Raw genomic sequence first — 18203 nt, 5'->3', positions numbered from 1 at the left:
ATGTCACGTGACGTGTTGCACGTTTTCCGCAGTCAGTCAGTCAACACACGTGTACCTAAGCAGCCAGCGGCGCAAACCCAATAGACGGTGGCACACTTAAACTGGAAATACAGTCACTACTTCAAGTTTCTCTAAAGAGGACAATACTAAGGTTCGTTGTACACTATGTGTGCACACGCACACAGTTGCCTTCATGGACCCCCACACAATCGGCAGGGTTGTTACAGTGTGTGTCTGTCTGTCTATCTGTCAGTTAAGAGTCTTTAAAGAAGTGTACTGAGAATGGTGTGCTTGTTTATATTTAGGTGGCTATTTGGCATGTGAAGTCTACACTAAGTTGCTTATTTAAATGTGGCTTCAACTACACTCATATTTAAGTTATTTGTTCATGTTGATGACATCATTTTGTAACTTGTGTGGCGTACATTACCAAGTAATGGATATGGTTAAGCTAATGCTTTTATTGTACTGTGGATATGTGTTCTTCTAACTAAGAAGTTACTTTTTTCTAACTAAGTTACTTTTAAAATTAAATAATCAGTAAAGTAACTAAGTTCCTTGTAAGCTCAGGTACTCAGTAAAGTAACTAAGTTACTTTTTCAAGGTAACTGTGGCAACACTGTGTGAAGTAACTAAGTTACTTGTAAGCTCAGGTACTCAGTAAAGTAACTAAGTTATTTTTTCAAGGTAACTGTGGCAACACTGTGTGACAGTGTATGTGTGTGCATCTATTTTTGTGTGTTCTTCTATATATATATATATATATATATATATATATATATATATATATATATATTTGGGCGTGCGTGTTTTTGTGTATGTTTGTGTGTGTGCTTGTGTGTTTAGTGCATTATGTACATTATGTAACATGTACGTGTATTTTGTATGTGTGCATGCATGAATGGGTGTTCAATCTAGCCACCTCCGTGAGTCTGGGGATGTGCAGACTTTTTCCATGCTCCACGGCGGACTTGCGCGACTTCCCGGGCCAGGCTCGCTTGCGTTGCCCGTCGACGAGGCCGGACCAGGAGAAGACGTCGTGGTAAGCCAGGTCCAGGTCGGCGGGGTCCACGGCAAACTGGCAGATGAGCTTCAGCAGGCAGGCCAGGCAGTCCAGCAGCCACTGGACATAACGCACAGGAAGTTCAATTATACAATAGGAAGTGTAGGGTCACAAGAGAAGAGAAATGACTTCCTGGTCGCGGCTCACCACAGTCCAGGATTCCTGATCTTTGGGCTCTAGGATGCCAGAGTTGAAGATCTCCAGGAGCTGCTGCAGGCCTCCAGATGAAACAAACTGGAAGAACATGAGGAAGAAGAAGGAAAGAGGAGGATAGCAGGAAGAGGAAGGAGGAGGACATGAAGAATGTGAGCAGAAGCAAAAGTACAAGTAGGAGGAAGAGAAAAAAAATGAAGAATAGGGGAAGGAGAAGATGAGGGAGAAAAAAAAGATTAGGAGGAAGGAAAAAGAAGAGAAAGAAGGAAGGGGAAGAAGAAGAAAAAGTGGAATAGGAAGAAGAGGAACGGAAAATGAAAAAAGGAGGAAGGAGAAAGATGAGTAGGGGAAGAATAAAATTAAGGGGAAGAGGAGGAAAAGTAAAGAGGAAAGGGAAGTGGGTGAAAACAAGGAAGGAGTAGGAAGAAAAAGGGGAGAAGTAACAGTCAAACGAGGAGGAAGAGGGAGTGGAGGAGGACAAAGGGGATGATGAAGGTCCAAATGAGAAGAGGATAAGGAAAAAACAAGTAGGTTGCAGAAGAGGGAGGAGAAACAATGAGGAAGAAGGGGAGTATGAAGGAGAAAAAGGAGGAGGAAGTAAAAAGTGAGAAAAGAATAAGATGAGTAGAAGGAAAAAGAAAAAGAAGAGGACGGGGAGCAAAAAGAGGAAGTGAAGAAAGAAGAAGCAGGAGGATGAGGAAGAGTAGAAGGAATAAGAAAATTGAGAAAGCGGTAAAAATAGGAAGGAGAGGATGGAAAAGATGGAGGAGAGGTGAATGGAGGAAGAAGAATGGAAGTAGAAGAGGACAAAAGGAGGAAGGAGAAAAATGAGGATGGAGACAAAAGGATGCAGATGGTGAAGGAAAAAGAAAAAAAAATGAAGAAAAAGAAGGGTGGAGTAAGAATAAGGAAAGACGGATGGGGAGAAAACCAAGCAGTGTAGGAGAAAGAAGAAAAAGGGAGGAAAAAACAGAAAATGCAAAAGGAAGAAAAACAAGGAAAATGAGGATGAAGTAGAAGAGTAGAAAAAAGAAGAAATAGAAGGGGAAGAGGAGGAAGATGTTAGGTGAGGAAGAAGTGAGGATGAAAAAAGACAAGAAAGGCAAATCCCATGGACCCACACACGTTTGTGTGCACGGGTGTGTGAGCTGGACTTCCTGTAGTCCATTTTAGTTGTTTTTTTTACCTTGCAGCTCCACGAGTTTTTGCTGTTCTCGATCTGGTCCTCGCTAGAGTCGTCAGAGTCCGGGTACAAGTCACTGTAGCTGCCCTAGACACATGTAAATAGAGATACACGTTAAGGTAGGGGGTGTTGGCTGTGTCTAAGTGCCTAACCCTAAGCCATCCCTCCATTTTCAATACCGCTTATCCTCACTAGTGTCACGGGTGTGCTAGCGCCTATCGCAGCTGAATCAGGGCAAGAGACGGGGTACACCCTGAACTGGTCGCCAGTGTGAAATTAACCAACCAATCTTTACGTAACAATTTTTGTAGTATTTCTGAAAACGTGTCTGTGAGCAAGACCTCATTTACATAATTGACATCGTCTCGCACCCACGCCCAGTTTCTCCACGTGACCTGGCAGCTAGGCAGCGCAAAGATCCACAGCCACTTTCAACTGTGTGACGCCCCCTCTCTCATGTCAAGGCCAAAAGGTAAGCAGAGCTGGAGTGTTAGCTGGAGAAAGGCCATTTGTTTTTGCTTTTGTACTTTGCTAAAGTCCAAAATGACAGATTGATTTGGTTTGAAGAGTTCAAACGCTAAGCCGACAAGCATCATTCCGACAAAAATCGAGCCACGCTGACTACCAGACTGCTTATCACGGCATCATTCGATGGTGCATTTCCTAACCCTGCAAAACCAAACTGCTACTACGTAAAACTCAACGAAAATATTTAATCGCAGAAACGAACAAGCGCCATATGAATTGTGCCGTAGCTAGAGTCATCTTCATTTAAGCTAATCACAACCCCATACATGTTTACATCACAAACTCGTCTGACTAAATTATTTTCTTGGAGCTGTGTGCGTTTGCGATGAAATTACATAAAAGGGGGGATTGTAGGGCTGCAGAAAACTTTCGGGAGATACAGTCCCGTCCAAAGGTATTGGAACGGCAATGTCAATTCCTTTGTTTTGTTGAATACTTAAGACATTTGGGTTTCAGATCAAAAGATGAATATAAGACAAAAATTCTGAATTCCAGCTTTTATTTCATGGTATTTACATCTACATATGTTAAACAACTCACGACACAGCACCTTTTGTTTGAAACCAACCACTTTTCAAGTCACCCAAAGTATTGGAAGATGTGACTGATGGGTGTTTTTAGTTGCTCAGGTGTTACCTTTTCGATTGATTGCTTAAGCATTAGATAGTGCTTGTTTTTGGCTTTGGGTTTCACCTGTGAAAACTGCATTTGCTGTTAAGAAAACATGCACACCGGAGAGCTGTGTATGGAAGAAAAACAAACCATTTTGAAGCTGAGAGAAGAGGGACAATTTATCAGAGCTATCGCACAAACATTTGGCATAGCCAATACAACAATTTGGAATGTCCTGAAAAAGAAAGAGACTACTGGTGTACTGAGCACCAGACATTTTGACACCAATTTCCCCTTTTGCTCCAAATGACTTTCGGGTCCAAATATCGGTTATCGGCCTTATTGACTGCTAATAATTAGTATCGGCCCTGGAAAAAAAACATTGGTCTCGCTCTACATTGAAAACCTCTTTGAAAGACCTTTTGAATAAGAGTTAATCATAATTGCTCAATATATTAACTTGGAATAACCTAAAATAAAAATAATTAGTTTTAAACTGGAACCAGAAATGTTACTCAATTGAGAAAAAAATGGAGTGGTCTGCTATTGTGTTTGAACTCTTTAATCCCTATACGTGTCTCACAGTGGACTCTCTGTGGATGCGTCGGTTTGGTTTTCCCAGTGCTTCGATGATCTCAAGAGCGTAGAGCAGCTTGTGGGCACTTTTGATCCTCAGCAGCTCCTTCCAGCACAGACCTTCATTCTGAAGACACAAACACACGAGTTGAACACACTGCGGTGGTAATCAAAATTGTCACGTGTCGAACAATGATGATGAATGTGAGCTGCTGACCGTGTTGTCGTCAGAGATGTTCTGGAAGGCCTGCAGCATCTTGGGACAGGTGGGTAGCAGCATAAGAAGTTCCCACACACGGCGGGAAAGGTTCTCGGCGTGGAGGTGCAGTTCCTCGGACCGTGCCATCTACACGCACAGAGAAAAATACACAAACACAAATGTACACGATCATCATCCTCAGCTCAGGGCTCCTCAAAAGCAGCGTGTTCAAAGTCCTGCTCAGGGGGCCATTTGTGTCCCACTGCCCATTTTTATTGACCCACTGCATATTTTAGAAATAAAATTAAACACAGCTAGCATCAAAATGTCGCAAGAAAAGTTAAAATGTTGGAAGATAGCACAGTATTTTTTCTGAAAATAACTCATTCACTGCTGTGGACGTTTTTCAACACGAAGGCGTGGAAGAGGGTCTCGCCCGGCTTGTCTGCCGCACTTGTCTTCCTGGCACCCTCTACCACCTGAAAAGACTGGCTTCAATGGAGCAGAACAGACATGGCCAGGTCGGGGAATTTTACTTGTGTTGGTCATGTATTGTTTTTGTTTCACTGTTACTATTCATGTGGCGTATTACAGTACTTTTGTGAAAGTTTCCTGTTCTACTAATGTACATTTAATTTTTCCCAACCTGATCAGCTGTTTTTAGACACGTTACCCAAGGAAGCGGTTACAGGTCTGACGAAGGCTGAAGCATCAGCCGAAAGTGTCAGACAGGTAAGAGAACTTCTATTTACCTGAAAAATATTTGTCTGAATACAACAAGTCTAAAACTTACAAGGGGCAGCAGTCAAAAAGTAATGAACCCAATTTTCCTCTAGATTTATTCATTGCAATAGAAAGGCAATATAGAGATATAAATAAAGGCCAAAAAGTGGGAATTTCCTCGCTACTTTTCTATATAATCTCCCTTTTTCTCAACACACTGTCCATCAATGAACAACAGAATGTAAGGCAGCCTTGTAAAAATCAGCAGGCTGCACTTTGAACCCATTTTTTTTTTTTTTTACAGTTTCCTAAACTTGTTCGTCATCAGAGAAGCGATGTTCCCCAACTCCTTATCTTAAAAGGTTAACAAATGTGATGGCGCATAGTATGGGGGCTACGTTATGGTTGTCCAGCCAAAGAAACTTATTACTTCACGAGCTCCTTTACTTGTCAGTGAGGTAGGCTCTTTTTCTTGACCTTTGACCCTGGACACACTTTTTGACTGTGCTGTAGCCTTTTAGAGCTTATAACACACATTTTGTCAAACTTTTGAAAATGTTTAGTGGTGTTTCCACTATTTAATCACCACTATCTGATTCTAACAGGCATTCAACAATGACGTAATTTCCAAAATGGCTGACAGGACAAGGACTGGCCTAAACAAAACATTTGACTTTTCACGTATTTAAACTACAAACTGTTGAAATTTCTGAAATAAAATTCAATTATTATTAGGTTAAATCAAATTGGGATCATTACCTTTTGACTGCCCCACACACAAATGTAAAGTATCAGGCTTTCGAGGGCTAAATGCGCTCCTCTGTGACCAACCTCCAGACTGTCGTGGAGCTTCTCTGTGGAGGGACTGGGCGCCTTGAAGCAGGCCAGCATCTCCAGCAGGTCGAAGAGTGTCGTGAGGTGAGGCTCCTGTAACAGCAGCAGCATGGGGATGTGCTCCTTCTGTGGGGGAGGAAGGCATGACGCCGGCAGCTGCACGCCCTCGCCTTTACGCTCGCGACGAGGTGCTCCCAGAGACACAAACACCATCTACAAGTAGACAGCAAGTAAGTACATTTGATATATAATGCAGTTCTCACAGATGACTCACATCATAAAAAAAAAAAAAAATACAGAATCATAAAAATTTAACTGTTGTCCCTCACAATTTCGCGTTTCATTTTCCATGTTCTCACTGTATCGTGGATTTTTAAAGCGTACATTTCAAATTTTATATTTTTCACTATTTTGCGGTGAACATTTTTCCATGCATGTTACTGCAGACTCACATAGCAATAAGCGCAAGCCAAGAAGAAAGTTTTCACTCTCGCGAGTGTGCGAATTCACAAGAACGTTACGTGAATCTACCCTTCCTGTCCACTTTATTGGTTAACAAAACCAGACAGAGTTGGTAAATATTCAGAAACGACAAGCTACACATCAGACAGATCCATTTATCTAGCCAACTATTGGCGGAGGTGTGATTCGGCTGACTCGCAAAATCTGTTCTCACATTGTTCAAGTTGGCATCCCACATTATATTGCCATCAGATATTGTTGCCACCAACGTCGTCACAATACAGCCGGTGGACTACTTTTCAAAGGCACTTTAATAGGCGAAAATCAATCTGCACACGTATCTTTGATGATGACAGTCTGACACAATTGGAGTTCCTACCCATAACCAAGCTTACTCAAATACTGCAGGCAAAGCGCTACGGTCACTCACTCTTTCAATGTCACTTCCGGCCCACGGCTGGTGACGTCATGGTGGCGCCCGTACATAAATGAATTATTCCATTTAATTCTTATTCCGATAACAATATTAATCAGTGTGCCATGTTTTGACTAGTGCAGGCACATACAATGTGTTCTTGCAAAAAACATTTGGGGGTTTAGTTCGCCTTTAAAATACATGGTGGGGCAGAAAGGACAGATGTTATTGAAAAAGTCAAATAATAAATGGTAGCTGCAAACAAATGTTATTGACAATGTGTTCGTAATGAAATACTATTTGACACAATCAAGTGTGGAAATTGATGCATTTCTGAAGGTGTTGATGGAAGTTGGCTTCCACTATCTCCAAGTGTTTGTTTGCAGGTACCATTTACTATTTTGTGAGTTTATCAAAAACATCTGTCCTGTCTGTCTGTCTGTGTGTGTGTGTGTGTGTGTGTGTGTGTGTGTGTGTGTGTATATATATATTTATTTATATATATATTTATATAAATAATACATGGTTGCTACTTCTCGGATTTTAGTCTATCGAAGGGGCTTCTGGAACGTAATCGCCGCAATAAACAAGGTACTACTGTACAGTTAATACAAGAAAAAACAAGTCAAAGCATTTACTAATCAATCAACAATCAAGTCTTAGTAGAAGTTAGTTTTGGAATGACAAGGAGTGAGTAACATGGGTGCAAACTAGGAGATGAAACAGTAGAATGAAAATTTTATATCACAATAATCATGACAAAAATCATTAAAATAAATGCATAAAAATACAGCACAATAACACATAACACTAAATACAGCAATAATGATAATTACAATTTGAAATATTCAGTTTTCTGGGTTTCCTCCCGAGTGCAGACATTAGTTACCTGCATGTCCTTGAAGCCCAGCTCATGAAGCGTCTTCTCGTCGTAGTCTGTTGTGAGTTCGTGTCCCGAAGAGATCATCCGGACGGGTCCCATCAGACCCCCTTGAAAACCACAATGCGGACATTACCACACGTTTCACTAGGGTCAGGGTCTGTCCTGTATAAGATTTGGGGTTGGTCACCTCTGCCTACTTTTGAGCACATCCCGCTTGTAAAACCGGAGACACCATGAAAAGTGCCATTTGACCAGCAGCGCACCAGGCTGGGTGGCATTTTTGACAGCATTTACGATATTAAATCACAGTGATGGGAGTGGTGGTGTATCATTAAAGATGACAAGAAAGATGAAAAAAAGAAAAAGAAAGACAAGAAAAAAAACTGGAAAAAGGACATAGCAAATTTTCTTTACTACAGTAAAACGTGTCTGACCATTATGTAGATTTTGAAATAGGTAAATATTGTTTCATTGCAAGGAGGCGAAACGACTGTATTGAGTTGAGAGAAAAACAGCGCAAAGTAAAATCACAGTGAACTACAGTAGAAATGAGCGTAGATTACAGGGATTTTAAATTCCCTTTTTCTTCATGTTTCCAGATTTTCACCTTGAGCTGACTCAGATAAACCAAGGCAGGCCCACTTTGTAATATACACCAGACGCTCAGTGGCTCCGCACAGCGGTCATTTACTGCTGTTCTCGTAAGGCAGCCATCCCACAAACTATATCTGCATAGCTTTAAGCACCATGCGATGATGATATAAGAAAAATAAAACGTAAATACTTCACAAGTATTTGTTTGAGCCAGTGAGTAGCACAGCATACGAACATGCAAATGATCACAATGGTAGCACTTCTGCCTCAATTTGAGCCAGGAAAAACCTTACGAAGGCAACAGCGGGGCGAGCGTGAAGCGCACCTGAGAATTCCCCTGGCTGCCGGCCACACTGGCCGAATTCCTGCAGCTGCGCCTGCTGGTTCATCTGCTCCTTCTGCAGGTTTTCGTACCAGTGGGTCACCTCGGCGCGCAGGTCCGCCACCTGGTCACTAGGGTACATCTCGATGGTCATCTGCTTTTCAAAAGCACATCGTTTCACCCCAGGTTCAACTTGGAAAATGTACAAAATAATGCTCCGTGCTCAAAGATGACCACAATGTTTTTCAAATGGTTAGGTTCTATGGACAGATGCTATCCTATATACGGAAAAGTTACTTTCTAGAAAGTTGTTTGCATCTTGAACTGTTCTTATCATCAGTTATTATTTTGCCATTTTTTTTCTTTTTAAATTGTAGCATTTATTCTCAAATTATTTTGGAGGGAGAAAAAAAAAAAAGTCTTCTGTAGAAATAAATTTTTAATAAATCTTTTTTTTTTTTGAGGGAAAAGACCCCTCTGTCGTGAGTTTTAGTGACACGGCTCTGCAAGCTTTTGCTCTCATGACGAGAGAGCTCGGGCGAGTCCCCCTTGTTGGAGGAGTGCGCTGGTGGTGCCAAGGGAGCTTTTTGATTCTGCTGTGGTGGGAGAGCTGGAGAGCACTATTAGGGCTTGTGAAACCAGACAACTGCTGGCAGGCCTTAATAGGCGCATGGCTCCCCAGAGTAGACCCAGGGGCTGCTGCTCCCCTTTCTCGGCCTCCGCCACGGGTTGACCCTGTAGGGAGTTATGGTCCACACCGTCCGGCCGCTGACTTTCACACCTCACCCGTTTGCCTCCCGGGCGGTCCCAGGCTACGCCCCCTACCCACCGTCCCTCCGGGCCCACAAGGGGCCGGCCGTCATTTTTTTCCCCCACCAGCAGCTCAGTTATTGGGACCCTTGTGTGGTCTCCACCTTGACCCATGGATACAAGCTACAGTTCAAAACACCAGTCGCCCGCCTCCAGTCTGGTCAGGGTGTCTGTCATCCGCTACCCGACATAGGCCTGTCGGGTAGCGGATGACAGAAACCCTGGCCAATAAGGCGATCAAGTCTGTGGATCCTTGAACACATCCCGGGGTCTACTATTCAACCTACTACCTAGTGCGCAAGGAAACCGGCAGATTCTGGTCAATACTGGACCTGAGGGGACTCAATGATTATCTGAAGGTATTGCCATTTTGCATGCAGACTACTGCGGACATCTTGCGGGCGGTCGCCTGGTGGGAATGGTTCACGTCAGTCGATCTCAAGGACGCCTACTTTCAAGTCCCTGTTGCGCCCCACCACTGACCCCATGGAGAGACATGGCTTCCCTGTCAGTGGGCGTCTCACTGGGTGTGGCTCCGGCCCGCCGCAAGGTCGTCACCACAGATGCCAGCCTATCAGGGTGGGGTGCTGTCTGGCAGCACAGGGGCAGTGGTCTGTGCAGGACAGCGGTCTGTTCAGGATGGCACCGATCACATCAATGTGCTGGAACTGTGAGCAGTGCACCAGGACCTCAAGCATTTTTGCTGTGCCAAAGGGGAATGCACGTGTTTGTTCGGTCGGGTAACACCACAACAGTTTTTCACAAAAACTACCAGGGTGGCACCAGGTCAGCCCGGTTGTTGCAGGCTTCCCAGCGCCTTCTCAGGTTGGCCACCCTCCGTCTGGGTGGTCTGCAGGCCGTGTATCTGCCGGGGGTCAGAACTAGCTTGCGGACTCCCTCTAGTCTGTCAGAGTCCTCGGCCAGGGGAATAGCGCCTCCACCTGGAGGTGGTGCTCACGATTTGGGGCTTTTTCGGCAAGGCAGGCGTCGACCTCTTTGCGTCAGAGTCGATGACCCACTTCCCCCTTTTCACTGAAGGGAGCCACCAGTTCTCTAGGCCAAGATGCGAACGCCTTTCCACCGCTGCCTCTGGTTTGGCTGACACTTCAGAGGGTTCTTCGTGAGGCTCACACGCTGTTGCTGGTGGCCTTAGTGGCTGGCCCAGACATGGTTCCCCCTGATGTGCAGGCTCTGCTTTGGCGAGCTTCGTTGTCTCCCCATCAGGAGTACTCTGTTGTCTCAACAAGGAGGTTGGCTTTGGCATCCCGATCCTCGCTGCCTCCGCTTGTGGGCTTCGCCGCCTATAGGATCGACTCACTGCTGAGCAGCTGTGCAGAGCCTGTCCGGCAGACCACTTTGAACACCAGAGCTTCGTCCACTTGTCTACTGTACGCTAATAGGTGAAGACTCTGTGCGGGGTGGCCACGGCCCGGTGTCGTCTTTTCTCAAGGGGGCTGGTCTCTGAGGGGCCTCTTCACCCTCCGAGGACTCCGTGAGCCCCAACATGGGATGTGCATTTGGTGCTGGAAGGCCTGTGCCACCCCCCCTTTCGTGTATCTGCCAGGGGGCAGGTGTGCATTGTCACTCTCCGCTTCTTGGGAAGGCCTTAGGGGCGTACGCCTGGAGGATATTTGTGTCGCTGCCTCGTGGACGACGCCTGGCACATTTTCCAGGTTCTACAGCGTGAATGTTCTAGGTTCTACACTCCCCATCCACTCAGCGTGGTTTTAGGGTCCACAGAGGCTTTTCAGTAAGGTTCGTGTCTGGGACTCCTCGTGACTTTGCTGGTATGAGTCATTCAATAGTTTCAGCACCGCCTTTGGGCGGTCAGTAGGGATGAAATAGAACAAACGTTACATAAGTAACTACAGTTCCATGAATCTCGAATGACCGCCGCACGCTCTGTCACTCATTCTGTAGGAACTGAACCCCGAGTGAATTTACACCAATCCCAGGTCACTGGAAATGACGGTCATTTGAGAATCATAGAACCATATATTCATTATTTTCTGAGGGAAAAGTCAGATAGACGCAAACTTACATACAAACAAGTTACATTCCAGAATTGTTCGCAACTCATTATTTTGCCATTTTTCTATTGTAGCTTTCCTTTGCAGTTATTTCCCTCAGCATTTCCTGGAACATTTCTGCTGCCTACTGTTGTCAGCACTCGCTGCCTCACCACTAATGGACATGAGCAAACGGACATTTCTTGAACCGATGAAACCAGCCAGAACTTGCTGAAAAGGTCTAATCAACAGTGTCTATCCCAGCCTTAAACCGTTAAATCTTCAAAAAACTCCTGGCTTTCTGTTGTATGAGCATTTTGTATTTAAAATTTAAATCAACTGTGACATGATCACACCTTGTCTGGCAGTCCAGCGGGCTGACAAACGATCCTGAGCGGTAGCGACTGTTTGTCACTGAGCGCCTTCAGGTGGCTGCTAATTCCTGTGCCCTCGATCTGCCACTGGCGCAGGTGGTAGGCAAACCTGAAAGGGCAGCAAAGCAGAGGAAAGAAGGTGCTTTGAGGGGGTCTTCTCTAGCGGTGGGAGTTCCCTTTGGGTGTACCTGCGCCTGAAGGCCTCCAGGTGCGTCTTGAGCATGAGCAGGCCTCTCTCTATGCTGGTCAGGCCCGAGTGTGCGTCCTTCTCCAGGTTGGCCGACGCCATCAGGAGACTCTCCATACACTTTCGGATGAACTCCTGCTCCTTCTCCAGGCCCGTTTTACCCGCTGGACACATTACAGATTAAAAGCTACGGACATTCGCATCACCGTCAAAATACTGAAATGATCACGTGTTATTATTTTTTCTTATCACTATTATTATATTATACATTATTATCACTATTATCAAATTATAATTCTACAAAACTGTAAACGAAAATAAACTAAAATAGACTAATACATGGTTTTCATCTCGGAAAACAAGCGCGAGAGGATTCGCAATGTGCTCCGCAGGTAACGTCATGTTTACAACCAAACACAGCAGTGGTGGATACTAGCGACACTACAAGCTTAACTACATTTCTCCGTAGTGTCACTACTTCAACATCAAATAGCTTTTCATTTTTTCAATTCAGCTTCTTCCCTCTTGCGATCAACTTCTTAAACACCTAACCTATAATTCCATTACAACAAGCTGGAAAGTTTTTGACTTGAGTTCGTTGTCACATTTCTGTGGGGCCAATTATGTATTACTCGTGCACTCACTGTAGTTGTCTCGCCATGCTGCACTATTTGCATATACTGGCCACTCATGCCAGAGTAGCATCTGCTCCATTTGCACACTGATTGAGGAGTATCTGTAACATTTGCACAACCAACATTGTCCCAGATGATCGCACTACTCGTCACTTTAAACCGCATACACTCCTTGAAGTCTCGGCGCCCTTTGCACAATGGTCATTGCACCGGACTATTGCAATATTAGTCATTCGAACTGCTCTAAGTGCTAGAGGACTCTGCACCTTTTTGCACAATTGTTTTTTGTCAATGTCTTGATGTCCCCAGTGTTCTGTAAATTGACTGTCTGTTGTACTAGAGCGGCTCCAACTACCGGAGACAAATTCCTTGTGTGTTTTGGACATACTTTGCAAATAAAGATGATTCTGATTAGTTCAGTTATTTTCATGGTCGCAGCGATAGCGAAGTAGCATTCCCCCAGGATTTGTAAACATTGAATGCAACATCACGTTATTTACCTTATCTCGAGTCCGCAGTCGACACCGGGACCGGCGGCAAAATGTGCGCCGCAGATTGTAAACATGCAAACAATATGGCGAAGGTAGGTACATCTCCGCAATTTCCTTGGGCTGTAACTCACCAAACTAATGCTTCTTCTAAAGTCCTTGCGGTACACTTACACATTAAGTGTTGGTACTGTGTGACCCAAAAAGAAACTAGCGAGAGGAGACAGAGCCAGGTATATCCTGAAGCTGACACAACATTCGCCAGTTGAATTAACCTAGTCATCACGACTTAAAAGTTCAAAAACCCAGTCAGCAGTCCGAGAATGGCACGGTGTGTGAGACCCCCCATGGCGGCTTAAATATTGTTTGTGCAGTTTGTGAAGAGAAAATCTTAAAAATAGTTGTAGTCTATTTTAAAAAATATATATAATAATAATTATATATATATATATATATATATATATATATATACACACACACACACACACACACAGTGGGTACGGAAAGTATTCAGACCCCCTTAAGTTTTTCACGCTTTGTTATATTGCAGCCATTTGTTAAAGTCATTTACTGTATTTTCACAACCATAAGGCGCACTTAAAAGTCTTAAATGTTCTCAAAAATGGACGGGGCACCTTATAATGCGGCGCGCCTTGTGTGCACAGAGTTCCAAAATCTATAAATGTTGTTGTGTGATGAGCGCTCCGCTTGACTGACTGGGAGAATTTCCTGCCGACACGCTGCTTATACAGAGGAAAAGTGGACGTGGTTGAGGACAGCATCCAGAAGTAAAGGGGGCGCGTGAAGGAGGACGCCCCCAGTAGGTATATAGCGCCGGTATGTGCATTGTGCAAAATAACATCGGTTTGGCTAAGGACCCCCAAAAATTACTGCAGTCAAGCCAGCCTCCACTCGTAAAGTAGCAATCAAGCCCCTAATTTTGTTCATACTAGTCATTACAGTAATAAGTCGCCAACTCGCGGCGGAAGCCACCTTCAAAATAAAACCTTCCCAATAATACGGACGTCAACGGACGTCAATGCTCTTTTGCATTGGAATGATACCAGCAAGGTTAATTTGAATCTTGAGATGCATTAAAAAATTTTATTTATGTGATATCTTATGAAAAATAAATGGTAACTGGACTGCAATTATATAGCGCTTTATCTACACCATCACAGTGACCAAAGCGCTTTACAAAGCTTCACATTCACACACACATTCATAAACCAATGGGCGAATGCTGCCGTCCAAGGCACTGCCAGGCCCACTGGGAGCAAATTAGGGTTCAGTGTCTTGCCCAAGGACACTTCGACATGCGGACGGACAGTCGTAGCAGGGATTCAAACCTGTTCTACCTACTGAGCCAAAGCCGCCCTAAAATAATCCCCTTGGTATCACAAGACAAGTCCAGATCTGTGTGAGAGACCAGCAAGGACTCCACTAAAAGAGGTTTGATGAAGATCCGATTTGAACCCAGGTACTCAGAACTGTGAGGCAGATGTGCTAACCAGTCGGCCACCATGTGCAAATGTTAACTATCACATATTTTCTGCACCAAGAATCGTCACTCCCATACTGAATCGTTCCGCCCATGAAGATATAGTTTTTTAATCGAATCACTACCTGTATATCTAGATATGTATCAAATCGACTTCATGCCAGAGATTCCCAACCCTACGATAACCCCATAAACTATTTGAAATGTTTTCACGGTTCAACTGTTTAACCCCAACATGCTCAATGTCAAGCTATCTCCACAATGCAGGACCCGCCGACCACTGACCGTTGATGTAGTAAGAATTGATGTACTGGATGGCGGCGCGGCTGATGTCGGCCGACTGAGCTCGGAGGGCAATCCCCCACAGCTGGTCCATCCCGCATAGCTGAAGGTTCGCAAATGTGGAAACAGAGAAACATTCGTGAGTAGCGGGTTGTAGCGGGGGGTGGGGGGGGGGGGGGGGGGGGGGGGGGGGGGGTCAGACCTCGCAGCTGGCGGCGTTGTCCAGCGTGCTGGTGGCCAACCGGGCAAGGTTGCAAAGGTGCTGGAACAGGTTCAGGCCAGTCATGCTGATGGTCTCGGGCTTCAGCTGAGGCATCTGAGGACACAAAAACAACACAAAAGTAAAAAATAAATAACTTATGATTTCCTTTGTTTCACCAGGCAGAGGTTGGAACAAGTAATTGCTTTGCAAGTCAAGTAAGTCTCAAATCTTTGCCCTCAAGTCCTGAGTCAAGTCGTCTCAAGACGAGACATGCAAGTCCTGAGTCAAGTCGTCTCAAGACGAGACATGCAAGTCCTGAGTCAAGTCGCAAGTCCAACACTTGGAGTTTCAAGTAATTTCAAGTAATTTTACCAACAAAATAAAAATATTTGTATATAATATTTATATTTAATATATATATATAAAACAAACTGCATATATGTATTTAATATATTTTAAAATCTACATGTATTTATCAAAACAAATTTGATAAGTGCATTGAACCTTTATAAGAAAACTAGGGGGCTGCTTTTTACACCTTCAAAGCCAATCGTCAAGGGGGGGGTTTAGTTAATTGCCCATTCAAAACCGATCGATAGTAGGTTTTCAGTTATTCTATGAAAACGCGATGCTATGACTTACTTTTTCTCACTATTTCTGCAAAAGTGAGTTCAGTTGTACTTTATTGAAGTATGTAACAACGTACTCACGTTACTTTTGATCAATCCTCATCCACAAATCCATCAAAATCCTCATCTTCTGTATCCGAAATGAACAGCTGGGCAAGTTCTCAATCAAACACGCCAGGTTCCCTCTCGTCATTGTCAGTCTCGTTGCGGTGCGGCTCCTCAGAAATGATCCCGGCTTTTACGAAAGCTCGACAGTGCAAGCAGACACGTTAGCCCAAGAATCCACAATCCATTCACAAATTGTGGCGTAACTCGCCCGGCGCTGCCTCCTAGTCTTAGTAAAGCTGTGTCTGCCATCTGTCATCCATGGCTCCCACGCCGCTCACAACTTCACTTTGAACGCCCAGTTTACACTGATGTCCAGCGGTTGGAGTTCCTTCGTCAAGCCTCCCTGAATGATGGCAAGCTCCAAGTTAATGCACTCAGTCGAATGGTGACTGTAGAGACGCTTCTCCCGGCTGTTCTTTGCTCATTAACCATTGCTCGAGTTGTTCTTCCAACTCGGGCCACCTCGCCTTGTTTCCGTGGAAACTCAGCTTCGTCGTCTTGACTTGGCGAAGCTCGTTTTCCTGCTTCCTCCACTTGCGAACCATGGATTTGTTGATCTTGAATTCTCTCGCGGCTGCTCGATTCACATGTTTCTCCGTGCAACTAATAGCTTGCAGTTTAAACTGTGATTCGTAAGCGTGTCTCTTCGTAGGTGCCATTTTCGGTGGTCCTTAGCCAAACCAATGCAGATACCGGAACTATATACCTACTGGAGGCGTGTCTTTAGCGTCCTCTGTCACGCGCACCCTTCCCCCTTTACGTCCGCAAGCTGTCCTCGGTCACGTTCGTCTTCCTCTATATAATTAGCGTGTCGGCAGGAAATGCTCCCAGTCAGTCAAGCGGAGCGTTCATTAAAGTCACACAACAACATTTACCGATTTTGGAATTCGGTGCTCCACATTATAAGGCACCCCGTCCATTTTGGAGAAAATAGAAGAATTTTAAGCGCGCCTTATGGTCGTGAAAATACGGTTGTATTTAGATCACTCAAACCACTGTCTGTTAGTTCCAGAATTGACTGCTGTTGTTTACTGGCGCTGTGGCTCAATCAATAAGCAGACACGAGAACACATATTTCCAGGTTGTGCTGCTATTGTCACAGATATACACTATGAGGACTAGATTCGGTTAAAATATGTGCCGACACTGCGGCCATGTTAGATGTGGTTCAATCAAGGGCAATGCAAGGAAATTAGGTTACAATTGTTATTAGCTTAATTTTTTAAACTTAGCTTTTAATGTTTAAATGAGTTTGTATTGTTTTAAAAATGTTGAAAGACCTTTAAAAATGAAGTGTTGTAAATGCTATGGTGTATTTAAATGGGGTATTTTTATTTATTGGATTTCACTTATTGTGGGGGTGGTCTGGAATATATAACCCCCGCCATGGACGGGGATTACTGTATTTTATTTGTAGAAAAGAAACTCAACTATTTTGTTAAAAAAGAAAAATGTAACCGGTCATTTTTTTGTATTGTTTTTTTTTTGTTTCCTTATTTTTAATAACATTTTATTCTTAAAAAGAAACATTTTTTAGTTATTTTCCTTGTGTAGTAAATTTGTATAAGGGAAAAAAAGAGAAATAATCGGGTAAGTCCAAGTTGGTGCTAGACTGTGGTAGTTTGACACACTGGTTAATCATCATGTGCATCAGAAAGAAAGTAAGAATGTTCTTTGTTCACAATTAAGTCATTTTGGTCAATGAAATTTTATGCAGGTACTCTGTATCGACAAGTACTCAAAAGTGAACACTCTTATTGGACTGAAATAAATGTGGTTTCGAACGTTCCTAGTGGCTATAGCATGTCACGGACTTCCACGCAAACGTCCATCTGGTCAAGCAAACCCACATAACTGTTGTTTTTTCTATTTAGTGACGTGCAGGAGTAGCACAGGTGCGCGTACCTTCTCCAGGAAGAGGTGCTTATACGTTTCCATGCCCATGGCGTGCTGGTCCTTGCTGCGCACCTGATTGAGGAACCAGTGCAGGGCATCATCGTAGCACTCGGCGTCCTCTACCAGGCAGTGCCAGAGGATGTCCACCTGCTCCAGACTCAGTCCTGAACGCCGCAATAAATACAACATGCACCAATTTTGTTGCCAACACTTCTGCAAGTCAGAATTTTGACTTGCGCGCCTTCAGTGTAGTACCAAGTTTCAAGAGAGGGACAGACACAGAGAGGTGACAGGAAAAAAAAAGAGAGGTGAGAGAAGAGGGAGAAAAAAAAGAATGAGAACAAGAAAAAAGAGGTAAGAGAGAGAGCGCTAAGACAGAGCAGTAGACAGACAGAAAGAACACGAGAGCAAGCGAGCGAGAGAGAGAAAGAAAGTGTGAGTTGTAATGCAAATGTCCAAAATAACTAAGGAACAAAGGTACAAACAACTTTCTGGAACCTAACCTGTTGCTTAGTGGTAGTAAAAGTAGTAGGGT

The 18203-nt window shown here is 44.0% G+C and overlaps 1 protein-coding gene across 3 annotated transcripts in view; it reads right to left on the bottom strand.

Moving 5' to 3' along the window:
* usp34 (ubiquitin specific peptidase 34) overlaps positions 1 to 18203 on the bottom strand; it is a 110142-nt gene that overhangs the window by 56202 nt on the left and 35737 nt on the right. For all 3 annotated transcript variants that reach the window (XM_061680643.1, XM_061680645.1, XM_061680644.1), the window contains exons 22-34: positions 17678 to 17832; positions 15036 to 15149; positions 14837 to 14936; positions 11929 to 12091; positions 11723 to 11849; positions 8551 to 8701; positions 7638 to 7738; positions 5869 to 6084; positions 4333 to 4461; positions 4123 to 4242; positions 2403 to 2486; positions 1211 to 1297; positions 923 to 1123 (exon numbers count right to left, since the gene is read on the bottom strand). In XM_061680643.1, coding sequence (XP_061536627.1) covers positions 923 to 1123; positions 1211 to 1297; positions 2403 to 2486; positions 4123 to 4242; positions 4333 to 4461; positions 5869 to 6084; positions 7638 to 7738; positions 8551 to 8701; positions 11723 to 11849; positions 11929 to 12091; positions 14837 to 14936; positions 15036 to 15149; positions 17678 to 17832 — 1748 coding nt within the window. The remainder of the gene's footprint in view (positions 1 to 922; positions 1124 to 1210; positions 1298 to 2402; positions 2487 to 4122; positions 4243 to 4332; positions 4462 to 5868; positions 6085 to 7637; positions 7739 to 8550; positions 8702 to 11722; positions 11850 to 11928; positions 12092 to 14836; positions 14937 to 15035; positions 15150 to 17677; positions 17833 to 18203) is intronic.

The sequence above is a fragment of the Phycodurus eques genome, chromosome 6, assembly GCF_024500275.1.
Source record: "Phycodurus eques isolate BA_2022a chromosome 6, UOR_Pequ_1.1, whole genome shotgun sequence".
NCBI classification, from domain to species: Eukaryota; Metazoa; Chordata; class Actinopteri; order Syngnathiformes; family Syngnathidae; genus Phycodurus; species Phycodurus eques.
Note: the sequence above shows the minus strand (reverse complement) of the source record. Positions and strands in the feature narration are given on the sequence as shown.